At 42.5% G+C, this 19,245-nt stretch overlaps 1 protein-coding gene across 1 annotated transcript in view; it reads right to left on the bottom strand.

Annotated features, from left to right (window-relative positions):
• Positions 1-12,369, bottom strand: part of LOC134094194 (protein kinase C-binding protein NELL2-like) — a 57,378-nt gene extending 45,009 nt beyond the window's left edge. The window contains exons 1-7 of the mRNA XM_062547624.1: positions 12,025-12,369; positions 11,691-11,822; positions 4,292-4,442; positions 2,562-2,735; positions 2,308-2,404; positions 253-325; positions 58-140 (exon numbers count right to left, since the gene is read on the bottom strand). Of these exons, the coding sequence (XP_062403608.1) occupies positions 58-140; positions 253-325; positions 2,308-2,404; positions 2,562-2,735; positions 4,292-4,442; positions 11,691-11,822; positions 12,025-12,076 (762 nt within the window). The 5' untranslated portion in view covers positions 12,077-12,369. The remainder of the gene's footprint in view (positions 1-57; positions 141-252; positions 326-2,307; positions 2,405-2,561; positions 2,736-4,291; positions 4,443-11,690; positions 11,823-12,024) is intronic.
• Positions 12,370-19,245: the final 6,876 nt, after the last annotated feature.

The following is a 19,245-nucleotide window of genomic DNA, read 5'->3' as shown; positions in this document are numbered from 1 at the left end:
ATTTTAATATGCACTTCAGTAGAAACATAAAAGTCTGACATAAAAGTCCTCCATTACCTTGCTTGATGTTTTGGCTAAAATGTCTTGCAGTTCCATGATTTTCTGCACAAGTCCGTGAAAATCATTGCATGTTGGACAGGCTGGAAAACACAACAAATCATTAACAATAGCAAGGTTTGACATATGCATCATATGACATCAAATCGTATAGAATTACGATGTGGCACGCAGTAGTGTAGGCAGCAGACTTACTTCGGTTCAGATCTGGACACTGGGAGATGTACCCTTGAGGCATCACAAGAATCTGGACATCTTGCATGGTACCCTGCAAGTAAGGTGCAAGACATGTACCAAGATTGGGTCCGGCAGCTAAAAACAAATTTCATTCGGACAAACTTTGATCCATCAGAAATGGCCATCATAAACTGAAACACTTTTGACAGGGAATGACCGAGTCGCTGACATTCCCCGATTCATCGGAGGGATGAAATGAATTTTCAGAAAGCCAGAGAAGAGAAGGTGACATATAACACATCAACTCATCTCACATCTCTCACGTCTTTTACGATGGCTTTTCAATGGTCTTAGAATACTCGTGGTCATCCCTGAGAGTTCTGTCGGTAAAATGATCATAAAGTGACTCTATGAACAATCAACCACATCCTGTTTTAAGAACAGCAATAGCAAAATTGGCCAGAATGTCAATTACCAATATGTTTCAATTCATTACATGAGTGAAGCTTAACAAAACAGTGTAATCATTTCCATTTGATCAGGATTGCTTTTAGTCTTCATTTGATCTGGGTTCCTTATACAGTAGCAACTGTGTATATAGTTATACCCCCCCCCCCCCCCCCCATGACCTTCACTGCTACTCACGCTCTCTGAACATGGCACATTGTGCTGGTAACCAATGATGTGGATGTTAGGCATGCAATAACAATTTCTGTTTTCTCCATCTCAGTTTGATAAGCTCAAGCAGGAGATACAGATTAAATTTGTCTCAGGGGTCCTTAATTTGATAGCTCTCCGTCCTCCTGACATGCAGAGAGCCATAGCCTTACATATACTCCCAGGGTAACCATGGAAACCTGGTCCATTTCATCCTTGGAGTATATTTATTTTCATTGCAGAGAGGAAATGGCACAACTTGTGAGAAATTGTTTCTGAAATTGCCGTGCCACTTCAATTGGGAAACCCTAAGTTCATCATAAGGATTCTGTGCAAAGGTGACATCAGGCCTGCTGATTCGCGAAACGCAATTTCGGCACTGTAAATTTGAGCCAACGCTCTCATGCACTGCCACTATCTCCTCAGAATTGACAGAGCAAGTCAACAAGTCCTTAGCGGTACTCTATTCAACCGCACGATGAAGAACCGGTTCTAATCAGAACAATCAAGGTGATGCGGGTAGGCGAGCCAACAGCACGAGCTTAAAAGAGGAGGAAAGGCGTAATGGCTGAACGATGCGTGTGTGTGCGCTGAATGCAGACAAAAGAGGATGGTGGCAGATGAGCGTTCCTTTTCATGTGTTCAGATGAAGCACTGATCAGAGTCTCAGAGGAGGGGGGAGGAGGCTGGGGGGGTGCGGGGGGGATCACTGAGTGACCCCCAGAGTCCTCCTTCATCTGCCAATTAACGGCAGGAAATCTAACAACCTGAGGCGTCACAGAGACCTTCTATAGGAGGCAGGGACACACAATCTGCCTGCATGCGCACGCACACACACACACACATACACACACGCGCGTAAACAAGGGTGCAAAAAAAAACAGCACAAAAACATTCATGTTAAACTCACACAGACATACAAGAGCGCGCACACACACACACACACACACACACACACACACACACACACACACACACACACACACACACACACACACACACACACGTCAATAACATGGTAACCTTAGTGAAGAGGCTACAGGTAAATGTACGATCTAGTTTCTCTGTGACAATAGCCATGTGCTAGAGGGAGGGATGATGGTAATGGGAGGGATAAACAAGTGGCTGGTTTAATGAGCGATGTTAAGTGATGATCTAATCTCTCTGTTCCTCCTCTCAGTGCTGCAAGCTTATTTGGTCTGAATGTCATTATTAGAAGCTGTCTGCAAGCTTCTTGCTTTTTTAAGAAGAACAAAGAAATGAGAGCTAAAATTAACACATTCGTTTCATGGGAAATGCATCACGTCTGACCTGTAAGTGTTGAAGAGGAATAAAAAAGGTTAGATTATCACTGGACCTGCGACTTCTTAATCATGTGTTACTGAACATAACAACAAAAGCTACACTGTGCAGTACCTTAAAGAATCCATGTGCACCATTTCTTTGTCCCAGCCAGAAGGATGTCCCTTCAGGAATATCCATGGATGGGACGTCCACCACTCTCTCATAGATTCTAAAGATACAGTCGAGACGACATAAGTAATGCAAATCCTCTGCTGCTCAGTACCTCTCAGTTTTTTCTTTAAATGTAAAATAGTGATAGAAAGCCATTATTTCACAATCCCATTATTGCAGCAAGCTGTAGCCAGCTAGTCTCTCAATTTGCATACCTGTTGCAATCCACATGCAAGACGACATGAGAGGCGCTGACCGCCAGCGATACTTTATGCCACTGGTCATCGGCCAGAGTGTAGGGGAAGGTTTCCGTGTGGGGCTGCCCGCCCTGAGTCCGAAAGTGGAGCCGCACCTCGTTCCTCTGCCCGCTACTCTCCAGCTCCAAGAACCTGGGGAGCAACAGATGAGTCACCACACGTGGGGACGAGGCACGACCTCGGCAAGCCGGACCAGACCAGACCAGACACAGACAAGGTCAAGGGAACAGCACACGGGAAACTAGAGCACAGAAACCATAAGAGGCGGCAGCAACACAGGGTATTTCATGTTCTCCCCCAGAACAGGAAACAGAAACAATGTCCCTCAGGTACCACACCAGGAGGAGAACTGCAGGTGCTGCTCTGATGATGATAGATGTGTCCATCCTCTCAAAAGATGTACCGCATATGTACACACATCTCCTGAGATTTAAAAATGTGTGTGTACAGAGACAAAGGCCATGTGTATGCGCTGTGTGACGAGAGAGAGAAAGACGATGGAAATACGAAGATCATCCAGGCATTGTTATGCGGCAGGGCCGCTCCCCGCCAATTGAGATTCACTCTGTGGAGTGACACTAATGGAGAGAAGCTGCCAAAACAGTCATCACCCAGCTCTTTAATGACAGACCATTCTTTTTAGACTGCGCTTGAAAGCATTATTTGAAAAAAAGCCAATTACAGATATGTGGCTGTTGATTTGCGTATCTACAAACTGGATCTAATTAGTTTTTTCTTCTGGCTTTGCAGGGGGCTTTTTTTTTGGAATGAGGATCCAGCAATAGCATAGCGAGGAATACCAATAAAACCTTGTCACCGCAACACTGTACAGTAGAGCATAGAGTAAAGCAGTTACAGACTGCTAATCAGCATAGGATGGGAAGTGATTAACAGCTATAAAGGTCTTTCAACTGCATTGATTAAAATGTGCGCAGTTATATCAAGGCATACTGCCGCTTTGTTATATTACATCTAATTCTCGGTCTAAAGCTGTGCAGCGCCAAATAATAGTCCATTTTTCTGTCAATATGTCCCTCATTTTCTGACTCTGATTTAGCCTTTGTAGTAGAATGGCATTCAATTACAAGCGGCGGAGCATCCCTTTACCATCAAGTGAGAGTAGAGGAAAACGATCAAAGAAATGGAGGTCATTTCCAAAAGACTCTACAAGAAAATGGCACTAGGTCACTGCAGAGAGCTAACAGTAAAATGAGTCCATGCTGAACCAGATGGCAACAGAGGGGAATAGATGGCAATATATAAGACCAAATACAGGTGAATGCATCAGCGGTCTTGGGTAAGGGTAGCTACACTGTTTTCAATGGTTTAATTTATCCTTCAGTAATGTAAATAACCAATTGCTAAATAACAATAACCATAACCATAACTTTGTCAGTCTTGTATCGTGTGCTTTTTTGCTTTTCTATAGTGCCACTGTTATCTGTTCTCTGTGTGCCAAATGCTGAACATTTTCCTTGTACAGCTTCTGTCCAATGACGTAAAATGTATTCTATTTCTGACACTACCTGACTGCTAGGAAAGAATTTCAAGAGCACTGTAGATTCTATGTCAGTTGTACACAACAACACTTTGTGTAAAAGAAAAAAAAAACTCCTGACACTACATAGACTATTCAACCCGTGTCTGACCATACAGAGAGGAATGACATTTGGGTGATGGGACTCTACCTTTGGTCAGCATGATGGATGGACAAGATGACTCCAGAGTTGAGGCGCTCCTGTTTGAGGGTGGCCACAACGGTGAACTCAGTCTTGTTCTTCAACTTCCTAAGCATGCGCTCAGCCACATCGTCTGTTGCTCTCACATTACGGGAAGCTCCTGAGAAAATGAGAAAAGTGGTTACACGATGTTCTTATATAATTCTCTCAGAATACAGCACAATGGGGGTGAATTTACTCACAGATCTGAATCTACAGTACAGCAGAGGAGGCTTCTATAAGACTACAGGTGAAGCAGTGCTTCACCAAAAAAAAGTCATAATAAAAAAAAAAAAACCCTTACAATAATCCCATTTTCACTGTTTTGAAACAGAAAGACAGTCAGTTTCTGAATATGAAAGGGGCTAATAAGACGAGCTGTTTTCCTGAATTCAATTCTGTGAGTGACAACAGCGCCATCCCCACACCCGCGGTGAAACAGACAATTGCAGTGAATCAGACGATTTTCTTGCTTCACTACCATCGATATCTTTTCCCATTGACTTCAATGTAAATCGAGTGAAACCCCCCGCGGCTCGTGGATTTTCCCCGTTTCAATGGATCCTTATGGCAGATAAGTCCCACCCGTGAAGCAGTGACCGATAGGGTAGAATTTTGCACTTCCGTCACTTGAATATGATTGACACAATACTCTGGCCAGTCAACGCCTTCATAAGGCAACCATCGTTAAAACTGACTTTGACAGCGACGATTTAGGAGAGCTTCATAATCAGCAACAACACATAATTTGTTGAACAGTCATTTCATAAGACATATCTTTATTTTTCTGTGTAGATGAGGATTTTGTTACTTAGGGTTAGTGAATATCTTTTTTGTTTCCTAATATAATTTGTTTAGTAAGAGCCCTTACAGGCTAGGAGGGTATTGCTAGGAGGGTAGCTAGCTTCGTTTCCAGTCATATTCATATGAGGACAAATTACGAGTGGAAGCAGAGGGCAGACCACAATTTCCTGTGGAAATTACACAGCTCGTTGATGCTACGGTAAGGAGACATTTCAGTTGTAGAATGTGAGGAAGAACCGTGAGTAAGGCTGAACGATATACCGTTATGTAAGGGATAATCAACGACGCGCCGTGCGTCTATTGGAAATAATGCACGTTCGAAGTGGTAGTAATGTCCCGACGCCGCAACCGCATCGGTCGACGGGGTTTGCTCGGTTTGCTTCACCAGAAATTTTGATGACCAGCCGCCACTGCAGTACAGTATATTGATGCACATGTTGAAAAGAGTCTGATTCTCTGCCATTGTGAATGGCTTCTTCAAGAACCTTGACATTTTTATTGTCAGTGTGAAATTATGGTATAAAAGGTTAGTGTACACAAATTATTACGCAGTGTGAACAGCACTGCTGTTCATTTCCCCTCATTGCCACTCTTATGGCAATTTCTTCTCCTGTAAATAGTAGTCCCAATGCATCTACAGTATGCATTTTTAGATTCGTTGATAAGTCCATGTGCAACAGTTCTAGTGAGCTTATGGGATGTTGACATTACGTCATGTTAAAGACAATATGAAAGACAATGATCTCAAATATCAATTTCCACAATGTCAAAAAAGTCCATGGTTCATTTAATTATATTATGATACAATTTATTAAAACTTTTTAAAAGACTCCAAAATGTTGACTTCTTTTAAAAAGTTTTAATAAATTGTATCATAATACATGACTGATATTTCTTCTTCAACAGCAAGGCCTTGAGCTCCTGAAGATTGCGATACCACTTAAACAGATGCATCATTAAACGATCACATTTTTCAGAAGCAGTGACATCAAAGGCTTGGTTCATGGCACAGTTTCACTCGCAAGCAGCTGCATCTGGCAACCGCATTGTTCCTCAGCATAAACATGCAACCCCCGTCTGGAGATAGGGGCCCAGGAACACAATACTGGCTCGGGTGAAGCATGTGTGCCACAGTTGGACTAGATAGAGCATACCATCAAACTACGCACACTAACTTACTGACCAAAGGAGTTTAAGGAACTCTTTCTCTTCATCATAAACATACCTGAACTTCAAAAATACTTGAACATTGACCACTTACATCATTTGAACAGTTTTTTTTTTACAAATGCAAAAAAAAAAAAAATAGAATAACAACCCAACCATTTGAGCTCAATGTCCAGCCATGTGTCAGATCATGGTTGTGTCATTGTCAGGCTAGCAACAGGACAGAGTGACAGCCAAGAGACAACCTCTGCCTACTTATTTCCAGACACAATGGGATGGAGTGGCCCATGCGGTGGTTTGTCTGCCCTGAGAGCTCCATCACAATTGTCTCTCTCTCTCTCTCTGGCAGAGGCGGGCCCCTTTGATCTCCACCCAAAACCACAGGCTCAGCATCAGGGAGTGGGGCGAGCTCCACTGACGAGGACGACCGTCCACAGGGACACGTGCATCAAAACCCCACAGTGAATCCGCGGAGACCGCCGCTCCTACAAGGCTCTCTCTCACACACACACACACACACACACCACACCACCAACAAAAGCCTGGGAGGATGCTCAATTACCCTTGCAGAAAAAAAAGGACGTAAAAAAAGCCGTCAGAATAAATTAATTTCCCTTCCCCTCCTATGAGGGTCAGCCTCTCCACAGCTAAATCAATACGATGCTTAAGAAAGGCATCGGTCAATTATTTATCGGCAGATCTTGGCAGGGGGTGACCACCTGCTCCGACTCTCTACTTCCAACACTTAAAAGGGAGCCTGCAAATAGCACACACCGTCATTCATATCATCAATGCCCTAACGCAAACTTTTGAGGTTGTCATAGATACTATAAAAAATCAGAGAGCTTTTTTTTTGCATTCCAAAGAAGGAGACTTAGATTGAAACTTAGTAAAACAGTATATGGAAATTTATGACAAAGCACAGAACTACTGGCTTTGTTTCCTCACCGCAGGAACAGTGCTCTAGGCAACAGACTGTCGGCCTAATCTTATCCTCAGGACATGCCGTTTTAATGGTTTAACACAAGACAGCGAGATTCGACCACTTGGACAGACGCTAATCTGAGAGAGAGAGAGAAAAAAAAACCAGCAAGTAATATCTTTCATTTTCTCTGCGTTCTCTCCAGCTAATCTTTGCACAAGGATGAGCCCAATCCCCATGAACACTGACAGGGCTGATGCAGCTCCTGATCGGCAGACTTTAGTGTCTGGTGGAGGTGTGCTCTTATGTGAGCGCTTCCTTTGTTTCCCGCTGCCTCTCTCTCCTCCAAGCAAGAGAGAATAACACAAGAGAATGAAAGGAGAGGAATGAAAAAGTATAGCAGAGAGAAATGGACTCTGTGGGAACGCCACGGTAGAAGCTCACTAAATTGAAGCATTCCATCTAAAATGCGCTTGACTAATCACCAAGGACATTAAAGTTTTATTCCAGTTAATACTGTTTTGAAGGTTAATTTTCCAGCTTGGGAATACATTTAGCATTTGTGTTTATTAAACCTCCAGCTGTGCAAAACAAAAGAGAAAAACATTTAAAAGAACCTTTTGGAACTGTTTGGATAGCAGAAGTGTTCTTTTCTGGTAGTAGTGTTATAAACAACATCTCTACCACTACCAAAAGACATCTGTTATGGCGTAGTTAATTCTCAGACTCCGAGACCACCCCTAAATTATTCATGAGAAAACACAGAGGCACAAAAACTATCAAACTCAGGCCTCCATTAGCAAAACTTGGCTGCTCTGCAGGTTTGGTGCACGGAGTTCAAGCAATCAGCTCGCGTGTGTCCGCATTCCTCTGGAACAAACACAGCCGTTCCGCCAAGGGCACCTTCCAAAACTGCTGGGGCAGCGCTTCACCCCTTACGACTTCAAACAGCCCTGCAACGACGCGTCAGTGGAGGGAAGAGCACGATACTGACTTCACACAGTGTTCACTGTCACACACACACACACACACACACACACACACACACACACACACACAGACTTCTTCTGTGCACAAATAATGGCATGGAGGAGAGGGCCACATCGCACGCACATCAGCAGCTCTGGCACAAAAAGGATCAGATTGACCTGAGACTGCTGAAAAACAAATGCCTCATTCACCTTCCAAGAAGCTGTCACTGGTGCGGTTGCACCAAATCAGTCAGAAGCTTCAGGCTTGTGTTTTTGTGTGTGTGTGTGTGTGTGTGTGTGTGTGTTTGTAAACGGGGGAAGCGATTTAGTGCTTGTTTTGGGTGGCTCTTGGTGTTTTTTTTTAGTTTGACAGAGACGCCTCCTGTTTGTTTGGCGAGTCTCCATTAAGAGCCTGGTTGTCCTCCATGGCCCCTCGCCCATACAGCAATTGCAGGCAACAGCACACACCAACATACCACCAGCATTACGCTAGCCCTCCAACAAGCACCTAATGTCCTTCCAACACACTCCTGAATGCCCGACGACCGGATCATGCCAAGACCTCCGCTTCAGCCAGAGGAGCCGAGGCACACGTTTTTCGGGGGCTGCCAACATGCGGTGTGTATTCATGCTGGGGTAACAATTAAAAGTGAAACTGATCTGAGGTCACTCACTAGTGGCACTCCCACACACTTGGCACAGAGGGGGCAACGTTGGCATCTGATTGAGGGAATCAAGGAGCCATGTTCACTGGTACAGCCAAATAGATTATAATGGCCTTGCATGTGAATAACATTGAGAATACAGCGCTGTCTGTGTTGCATGGGAACATGTACATGTGCACAGCCAGCAAACCCGCGGTTCAATACGTACTGTATGTCTCTACACAGCATCTCTGCCACCTTCTCCCAATTACTGTGCAGCTGAAGCTTATCTAGCCGAGAGCTGTTCATTTTTCATTTTAGCATGTCAGTCCCAGAAGCATTCCCTTTTAATGTCAGTCAGGGAGCCCTCACACGAGCCAGCAACAAAAAAACTCCTGTTTCTGCATGTGTATGTATTCTGTTCAGTTATGTGTTTGTGTGTGTGTGTGTGTGTGTGTGTGTGAGAGAGAGAGAGAGAGAGAGAGAGAGAGTGTGTGTCTGCATGTGTGTGAGTGAGTGAGTGTGTGTCTGTTTGTGTGTGTGTGTGTTTGGGTTTGTAATGCACACTTGAACGCACGTGTTGGTGTGTGTGTGTGTGTGTGAGTGTGTGCATAGTGTATGCGTGCGCATTTCTTCCCTCTCGCCCGTTGGCACTTCCGCAGATTCATTCAGCTTGCCATCTAATGAGCGCGGCAATGTCATGCTGCTTCCGCTAGCATGCCACTATCCAGTTCATTACATCCCATCAGATGCCAGGTGTGGCAGAGATAGCCCCTCCGTGTACTTAAGAGAGACATCCTAAATGACCGCTGGAAGAGGACACCGACTAGAATATCATATCTGCCTGCACATCACGCATTCTCAGCCAGATGCAACCTCTGCCACAGAGCAAAGGAAGGTCTCCTAGTTCCTGTTTGCTGATGCCGCTGCAACTGTAATTAAGTCAAGGACAATTGTCCACCATAGGACTACATCACCTTCTTTTGATTACAAATGAATTCATTCACATTAACACTACGAGGCTGTGTCCATGCTCAATGACCTGGTCATTTTCATAGGAAGCAAAGCTAGCAGTTTAGACAAGCTAACACCTTAGCTATACAGTCACCTGCTGTGAAATACTTGCCAATAAAAAATATGGCCTTATCCTCTTTCTCTGAGCAGCATGAGGTAGGTAGATTGTGGTTTCATGGCAAAACAGGCCATCGACTGACTGCAGGAATGTGCAGGTGACTCATGTGAGACACAGAGAGAGCATGTTGTGAAGTCGGCTCCATCTGAAGCGAGCACTTGACTGACTGCCGACGAGTACCGTCCTTGTATCACACATCTGGACACCACCACAGGTCATATAACTGATAACAACATAGCTGTGTGTAAATATCTGGAGTCAGGCGCCTATTTTTCCCCCTTATAAACAAGCAGCATTGCTGTGTTGTGGATCCCAGAGGAAATCAACACAGCATCAAAGAAGTGACAGGCTGGGAATGAGACTATTGTGTCTCCCGTACAGTACACTGTATGTAGGCACAGGGAATTGGTTGACGTCTGATCATAATTCCCTTGCTTGGTGGTGATAAACAACAATTCGTGAATAATCACAAGGAGAACGGCGCTCACAAACTTTTCTGTGACAATGTTATCTCACTTAGATTGCCAGAAAATAGATGTAGTATGATGACGTAAAGTTCTTCCATGGGCACTATGCAAGCAAACAGCATCCCACACAGTACGCTGCCTACATGTATATTCATACCTTAAAGCATATGTGCATAGTGCATACAGAGGTCTGTAATGCAAAGTATTTGTAGTAGGCTGCAAGCAGTAGTAACAGCTGAGCATGCACCACAACTCCTGACTCCTTTCTCCCCTGGTTGCGTTGAAAATTAATAAACAGCACTCTGTGACCAATATCTCTCCTCTCTAAAGTGTCCTGCTGTCAGCCATGACAGTTATACTGTCTGGATTTCTATGGGCTCATTAGTAGGCATCCACTACTAAGACCCATAGAATGATTCATGCTCTCTTTTCTAGGACACCATCTATTGTCTGACAAATAATCCAATTAGGGACAAATGCTGTGCTCTGTGGGCTCTGCTTTTGGGTGTCTCTCCTTCTTCAGAGTGTTCTTTGTTTCCACAACTGATGACTGTTTTCTTTAGGCCGTGGCCCCTTTCAGCTCCAAACTACATCGAGGAGCGATGAATGAAATTGGTCGTTTTAGGGATATATTTAAATTGGAAATAATTATTCTGTTACCACTGCTTTGAGGATATATATACTGTATATATATATATAGTGTGTGTGTGAGTGTGTGTGTGTGTGTGTTATATAGGCTATATAGTGTGTGTGTGTGTGTGTGTGTGTGTGTGTGTGTGTGTGTGTGTGTGTGTGTGTGTGTGTGTGTGTGTGTGTGAGTGTGTGTGTGTGTGTGTTATATAGGCTATATAGTGTGTGTGTGTGTGTGTGTGTGTGTGTGTGTGTGTGTGTGTGTGTGTGTGTGTGTGTGTGTGTGGTGTGTGTGTGTATGTCTCTGTGTGAGTGTGTTTGTCTGTACCCTGTGTGGTTCTTTTAACTTCTCTGGATTCTCTAATCATTGATTTGTTGAAATTTGGGGAGTCTGGCAACTAATGAGAATGAAATGCTAGTTCCGAAATAATGACACATATTGAATGTTTAAGTTGATCATTCCTTAGGCTACTCGATTTCTAAAATTGATTAGAAAACTACCACCTGTCCATCTTGTTTTAACTACTGTAATATTAATATTTCAAATCGCTGAGAATAGTCAGGACACAGTTCTCACCACAAGAAGAAGTTTTCTAGAAATTCCATCAATGTAATGAAGCATTGGGGGTTACCTTGAAAAATGAAAGCTCTGGACTCGTCGTGGAAGCCTTGGACCTGCGAGACTCCCCCAGAAGCAATCTCTCCAAGCAACAGCTCATTGAAAACGTTGATGCGTAAGGCTGGGTCAACCCCAAATCCCCAAACTGAAAGGCACGGGGACACAAATAATTACAAACCGATCACGTAACATTCGACCAGCAAACACAAAGGGGTACATAAACAATCATAGTTAGTTACATGATGTCGAAGAGGTTGTAATAGTTTCAAGAATGCCTTACAGTTAAAATCGCCGTTTCCATTTTCCTTGCGCAACACCCAGTAGCAATTAACAGATTATTATCTTACCTGAAGAAATGCAAAATAGCCCAAGCGCAAAAGAAAGTCTATGAAATCCCATTATTAAATCAAGATTAGTCCATGTTTTGTCCCAGTTGAGAATGCTATCTTGAAGAATCACATGCGAACGATGTTATCACACCAGCGCTTCACATATCCTAGAATACTGTCTGCCGCATCACCACAACTTTGGCAAAAAATGCACGAAAACAATGCTGTCCACAAAAAAATATTCCAATAATATATGTTTTGTTTACAGTCCGTATGCCCTCAGCGGAGGAGATGGATGTAGAACTGATACTATGCCAGATGCACCAGTCCGCAGATCACTCGCCCTTCAGCACAACCAGCCACTGCCACCAGTCCAAGCAAACTGCGCGCTCATACTTGGAATAAAGAGAGGTGAAGTGTATCTTGCAAGGCACCTGAAGCCCCCTGGTGGATACTCAGGCTACTGCATTACGCCTCCGTCCTACATTTGTGTTTGTAGATAATAAATTAGTTTGGGGTGTGCCTTTGAGAGCTTCGGAAACAGGAGAGCTGATATCACTAATCTGTAGCAGTACATTTTATAAACTCTTACAAATACGATTAGAACTAGATTTTTGTATTTTCTCCAAGACATATGAATGGAATCAAATTAGATAACACTGGAGCCTGTGAAAATCAATAGAGAAAAATAAATCTTCACTTTCATGAGAAGTTGCATTGATTAATGAGGCATCACGGATGATTAGCTTAAAAGTTTCTTGGCCTTAAAACTGCCCACATACACAGAAACAATCACATTCTCTCATCCTCATGTTCTGTGATTAAAATGGGTAGGCCTAGAGTTAGAGCAGCATCAATGCGGATTGCAGAATGCATGCTGGCCAACACGTTGTTAAACATTAATAAGGGACAATCCTTTGCCTACAGACCCAAATCAACAGGGTCATTCTATGAAACGGGTGCCATTTGAATCCAGAACATTTGATGAGCTACAGAAAGCACACTAGAGCCAGAAGTGTGTTTAAAGCCTAAAGCTAATGATTCAAGGCTGAATGCCCGATAAACAGGAAAATTCTATTCTTGAAGAGTATACTACTTTTAACAATTGTTCACAAGTGCATGGCCATTTCCACGTGTCCGAATTGACCAACAAGACATTTACAGATAAAATATCACCACATAAATGCTATATTCTTATCAAACTTTGTGTTATTTTTCTTATCAGAATCAAATATACTTTCTTGATTATATATACATATCTATTCAGAATAAAATCATGTTGTTTTGGTACATATTTAATTATTCTTTTGTGTCCCAATTTGACTTACCCCTGTTACATTAACTTGTTTTGTCTATAAATAGCAAACTGTATTTTTTTTAAAAAAAGTATTTTTTGGGCTTTTTATGCCTTTAATTGGATTGGATAGTAGAGACAGAAAGTGAGTGGGATAGAGAGTTGGGGTGGGATCCGGAAAGGACCACGGGGCGGGAATCGAACCCAGGCCACCGGCGTGCGGTGCAGGTGCCCCAGCCAGTCGCGCCACGGCTGGGGCCATAGCATACAGTACTGTTATTTGAAATGAAATCACAATGACCATTTCTAATAATGGAAGACATTATTTCCACATTTATTGTGGAAAAGGCACCCGTTTCATAGAATGACCCGACATCCATTTTAAAACCAAACTGTTTCTGGTCTCCAACATTACTTTCAATTTTTTTTCAAATAAGAATACAGTACATTAGTCGACATTCCAACTGTGGTGTAGAAGAAAGGTAAATTCTCCGCCATTAAACTGAATAGCTACACCACATTGAGAAAGACCTTTCAATTCTGTTCAACGGCTCAAGCTAGGCGGGGGAGAAGCTCTCGTCACTCAGAAGTTCTTTAATCCGTCTGCATGAACTATGCTGGAGAGCTTGGCTGCTGGTGCTGCTTTTTGATGGAATGGCATTTATGACCAGGCTCAATGTGTCTCACAAGAATGGCTCCCTCTTGAAATCAAAGCAATTGCTCTGCAAACAGCATAATTCTCTCAGTTACTGTCTTCTTGCCAGACGTCCTACCCCCATGAAAAAATGTCTGGAAAAATATTATATCTCGGACGTTGCAGTGTTTCAAAACAAACACATTGCCAAATGGATATTAGGCAGATCATTTTGTGCAGCTCTACACCAAGCCCAGAAAGCACTGTGGTCCAGCTTAGCCGTGGATCCTGGGAAAAGGCTTCGGTTGGCCTCTTGGTCTAGCTGGCAGTCAAGCAATAGGAGAGGGTGTTATCCTAGTCAGCCGCGTTTTCTTGGGAGAAGCAGGCAGTAGCTGAGATCAGTTTAGTTCTGCTTGGTCAAAGACATCTCAATATGTCTGTGCATGATGGCAGTGATGGTGAGAGTGTGTTTTAAAGTGACTCTGTAAATTCACATAGTCCAGATTTAGTTCGTATGCAACACAGAGAGAAAGGAGATATGATGAAAAAATGCTTTTCAGTTACCTCCTTTATGCTTAATACAAATTAACACGCGTAACACAGCATCATACAAAGTACTTGCAATCTATGTTTGACCTATTTACTGCATAAAACTAGTATGCTTGGCAAGTAAAGGCCTAGACAGTTAGTCCATGGTTGCGAACAAATGGATGTACACTCTTAATGACCGGAACATATTCTATGCTTCTCCATATTCCAGTATGGCTCTGTAAAGTGAATTCCATATGCCACCAGCAGAAGAGTTCATGCATAATTTGTCTACCATCACAATTATTTAAAGAGTATGTGACAAAGTAGATCTCTATAGACCATGTAAATATGTATATATTTTGGTCCGAACACACATTTTACATCCAACTGTGTCATCGTTATTATATGAGGCCTCCTTGAGTGTGGGTATGTTTGTCTGTGCGCATATGTGCATACAGTATGTGTGTGTGTGTGCTTGTGTCTATGTGTGCGTGCTCTACAGTGCCACATCTGCAGCTACAGCCTGCCTCCAGCTCTCAATTCATTATTAATGCAGTGTTTCATCTGGACCCAGGCTCGAGAAATGGAATTACATAGCATTTCCCACAAGTTGTCATTTCCTAAAGTGCCATTGGGAAAATACAATCATTTAAACATGTGCTCAGCCAAGAAAGGGAGCAATGTAATTTGAGCAGAGGCTCCTCTAGAGAGCTCCCTGCCTGGTGGGGGGGAGACAGCTATGTGACATGCTCAAACAGGCAGCAGGGTGGAAAGTAAGAGAGGTCCACTTAAGAGTACTGATTCAGTGTGGCCATAACCTTAACATCGTACACTCAAGGTCTGAACATACGACACATTGAATAAAAAAAAACCCTTCTGAAGGCTGATGTCTGTTATGTGGAGGCTTGCAAAATTAATCAGTAATGGGATGTACACTTTTAAAGAAACAAGTGATGTCTGTGTCAACCCAGCTCAAAAATTGTTTGGCGTTCCTTCAGTACTTTTTGGCTTGTTGATCATATGTCCTTAGTCAACAATATTGTTCACTTTGTTACGCAAAACATGCAACATATAAGGTTCAGTTCTTTTTTTTTTTAAGTATATTTTTTGGGGGCTTTTGTGCCTTTAATTTTTTGACAGGACAGTAGAGAGAGAAAGGAAGTGAATGGGTGAGAGAGTCAGGGTGGGATCCGGAAAGGACCTCGGGGCGGGAATCGAACCCGGGTCGCCGGCGTGCAGTGCAGGTGCCCCAGCCAGTTGCGCCACGGCTGGGGCCTAAGGTTCAGTTCTTCAATTAACATACTGTATATGAATGGTGAATGTTGAGGTGCTGTGAATAGGGGGCAAAACAAGGTAATGTGGACAGGTGTTTACATGATGCGGACTGTCAGCATTTTATCACATTTGCGTGGCTTTCAAAACAGAACAGCTGTCATCTACCAAAGAAAGCGAAATAAATGTCATTCAACACATTGTAGCGCGTGTCTTGTCTCTGCTTTTTGATCTCTGCTCTGTGGTGAGTGTACTGTACAGATGGTGGGTGTAACATTCATTTCTCCGCTGTAGGCCATTTCATGCTTTGACAACAGATACAATGCAGCCCTTTTTCATGCTTCTCAGAGAAGACCCAAGGACACTTACGGATCTAATGCGCGTGCTGTTGGTCATGTTGGAGCACTGTGCCAGGGAGACAACTCATTGTAAGGACCAACATTTTTGTAACACTCTTGTTGGTAATACTTACCTTGTTCTCTCAAGGTTACCTGTACCCTGTTCACTCTTACCCAAACTGTTCGATTTAAAAGGTGAATTATGCAAGGTTTTTTTTAGCTTAATTTACCTTAACTGATCAGCTTCAGTGTTATATGACTAATTCTAGGTTGAATGATGGCTGTCTCGCTTCCCCCTAGCGCCTGTGAGCGGAAAAAACGATGCACTGACAAACAGATAATCTTGCAGCCTCACGATCATGCTCATGAAAAGGCAGACTGACCAGTTGAGGAGTGTTGTAAAATATACACTAAAGCTGTAGGGGAAGCTTTGCAGAGAAACCTGCAAGTGTAAAACAAGAAAACAGCAAAGAAATCCATTGGACCAGACTGAAGGAGGAAAAATGCTCATTCAAGCATTTAATTTCGCAGTCTCCATTCAGACTGGCAATTTGACACAATGACTGACTGAAAAGAACCCTACAAAGTGCAGATGACGAAGATGCTGAAAGTTGGAGACAATAAATTTGTCCAGGCCATGGAAGATGTCTGAATCTTGGAAGAAGATGTCATGGAAGAAGCTTTGGATCTTTTAAGAGGGGTCTTAAGGCATATTTGTTCAATATGCACTTAGTCCTTTGAGTTTGTGATGTGTTATGGTTTGTATAATAGTATTGTTTTGTTATAATTTGTCCATTGATAGAATTTGACATTTATTTTGCTATTGTCCTTAAATTTAGCCATACCATGCTTTAGTTATTATTATTATTATATATAATTAACTGAGTGACTTATTTGATTGCTATTCTCATTTCACTGTTTTTACTTCTCATTAGGTTAGTGCTTAAAATAATTGTTTTACTGATAATATTACTATTCTGCCTATTGTAATTGTTCACTGTTAATTTAATTTGTACTGTTATTTATTTGTATGTCGCTTTGGACAAAGGCGTCTGCTAAATAACCATAACCATAACCATAACCATAACCAAGATACAGTACATGCATTCAGTTTGCATTTGCAAAATGTTTGCTTCATGTCACAATAAATATTGTCATATTTTGATAGCAACTATTGTCACCCAAGGTCATTTCACACTTTTTTCCTGTTCCAAAGGCACGTCCTGTATATACATACTTGAAATAAGACAGACAGAACACCATTCTTGTGTCATTCCACTTAAAACAATGCTGACCTCTGGTGGAGCAGGAGTGTGCCTACAGTATACACAGAGATTTATCAGGATTCCCACCCATTTTCACTGACAACATTTCAAAAACTTTCCATGACTTTTCAAAGACCTTGAATGAAATTTCACTTCAAAATTAGCATATCTCCCATCTCTAATTAATATAATAATAAACTCTCTCTCAAAAGTTGTCTGGCCCACTACCCTCAGTGTTGGCCCACTTCTGGCTGGGCCTCTGGACCAACAATGGCCTATCACTGAGGAATTTTCTCTGACAGATGAAGCCTACACACTGGAAAATTACTATCATTGTTTGTTGGCCAAGGTCTGACCCACTCACTATATGACTAATGTAGAGTATTGGCTGAGTGTCGACTATAGGCCTGTATTGGCCTACACTGAAAAACTGATATGACTGAGTGTTGGCTGGGCCCATAGACTTTCACACTCACACTCACACACACACACACACACACACACAAGCTAAAGCTAACCGGGCCATTTCTAGATTAGGACAATGGCTAGGTCGGCTACAAAATGCTTTGGCTCACTCATCCAACTCTAGGGACTTCGGGGAGTGACCCAATTTCACCTGGGGGTGGCGTATTCCTTTATTAATGTAGTCTAATAATATGTTGTAGACCTGAGGTGGTATGTACTACTCTAAATAAGTGCTGTTCAAGTGACATTTTCCTCATTTGTAGATTTCTCAGGAATTCTCCATTTTACATTCTGATTCATCTAGCAAGTTACCGAACAATGGAATATGCTGTTCACAGAGAAGATTATCTGCCTGGGTAAAAAGGAGAATACCAACTTTCTCCTAAACATAGACAACCTCTCTGCAGGTAGGCTATTGGAAACCACAAAAAGGTGTGTGGTTTTTTTTCTTTTTTTTTAAACGGACACTGTGTAAGCCTGAGGAAATTTCATTGTGAAATTCTCCCATCTAGCGGTTAGGGATTATATCGCAGCCTATAGAGACTACGGTAGCCATCTCACGTAAAAAACATAACCCCAATATCTGCGACGAGACAAAACTGTTGCGGAGGTGTGAATTAAATGAAAATTTATTTTACTGTTTATGATTAAACGTTGCACATCGTTGCAGCATCAAGCCGTTGCAAAGCATTCATTAGGTTGTTGCAGTAATATTTATAAGGTTCCTCTCGTCGTGAATCTACCAAGACAATTTCCCCTTGGGGATGTATCAATGGCCCTAGTTCCAGTCTCCTAGTCAAAACAGAACTTTTCTCTATTGTCGTTGCTTGTGTGTGATGTCGATAAAGCTCACTTTCGGACATGTAATAAATTATTTCACTTTGCCTGTTAACCATAAGGACAAAGCTAGCTAGCACAGTACATAGAAAGTTAATGGGAAGGGCTATAGTCAGGCTGGCTAGCTAGGTAGCTAAGGACTGTGGTTAAACTTGTTGTTGCAAACTAACTCGAAATAACATCAAATCGAAACTTCCCCATTGTCGTTGCTTGTGTGTGATACCAATAAAACACACTTTCAGACACAATAAACCATTTTATTTAGCCTGTTAACCGAGCTAGCTAGCTAATGTTTGCACTGAAGGCGTAGCAGCTAATGGGAAATGAAGTTTCACTAGCTAAGCAAGCGGTTTTGTACACGCAACCTTACAAGTTGGTTACAGCTCCTCGAGTCACGGTAAAATGTCATGTTTGGTAGCCTACATAGCTAATTTAGATACACTTATGATGTGGGTGCTTGCGTTTCTTTACGAATCTGCAGTCTTAGTTTGTATAAATGGCCGTCTTCACGCTGCTTATGTGTAACGTGAAACACGTTTTTCCCCAGCGGTATTAGTGTTTTATGTCCCTCTCGGCAGTTCATATTGTTCCTGTGAACGTCCC

Source organism: Sardina pilchardus, chromosome 10, assembly GCF_963854185.1.
Source record: "Sardina pilchardus chromosome 10, fSarPil1.1, whole genome shotgun sequence".
NCBI lineage: Eukaryota > Metazoa > Chordata > Actinopteri > Clupeiformes > Clupeidae > Sardina > Sardina pilchardus.
Note: the sequence above shows the minus strand (reverse complement) of the source record. Positions and strands in the feature narration are given on the sequence as shown.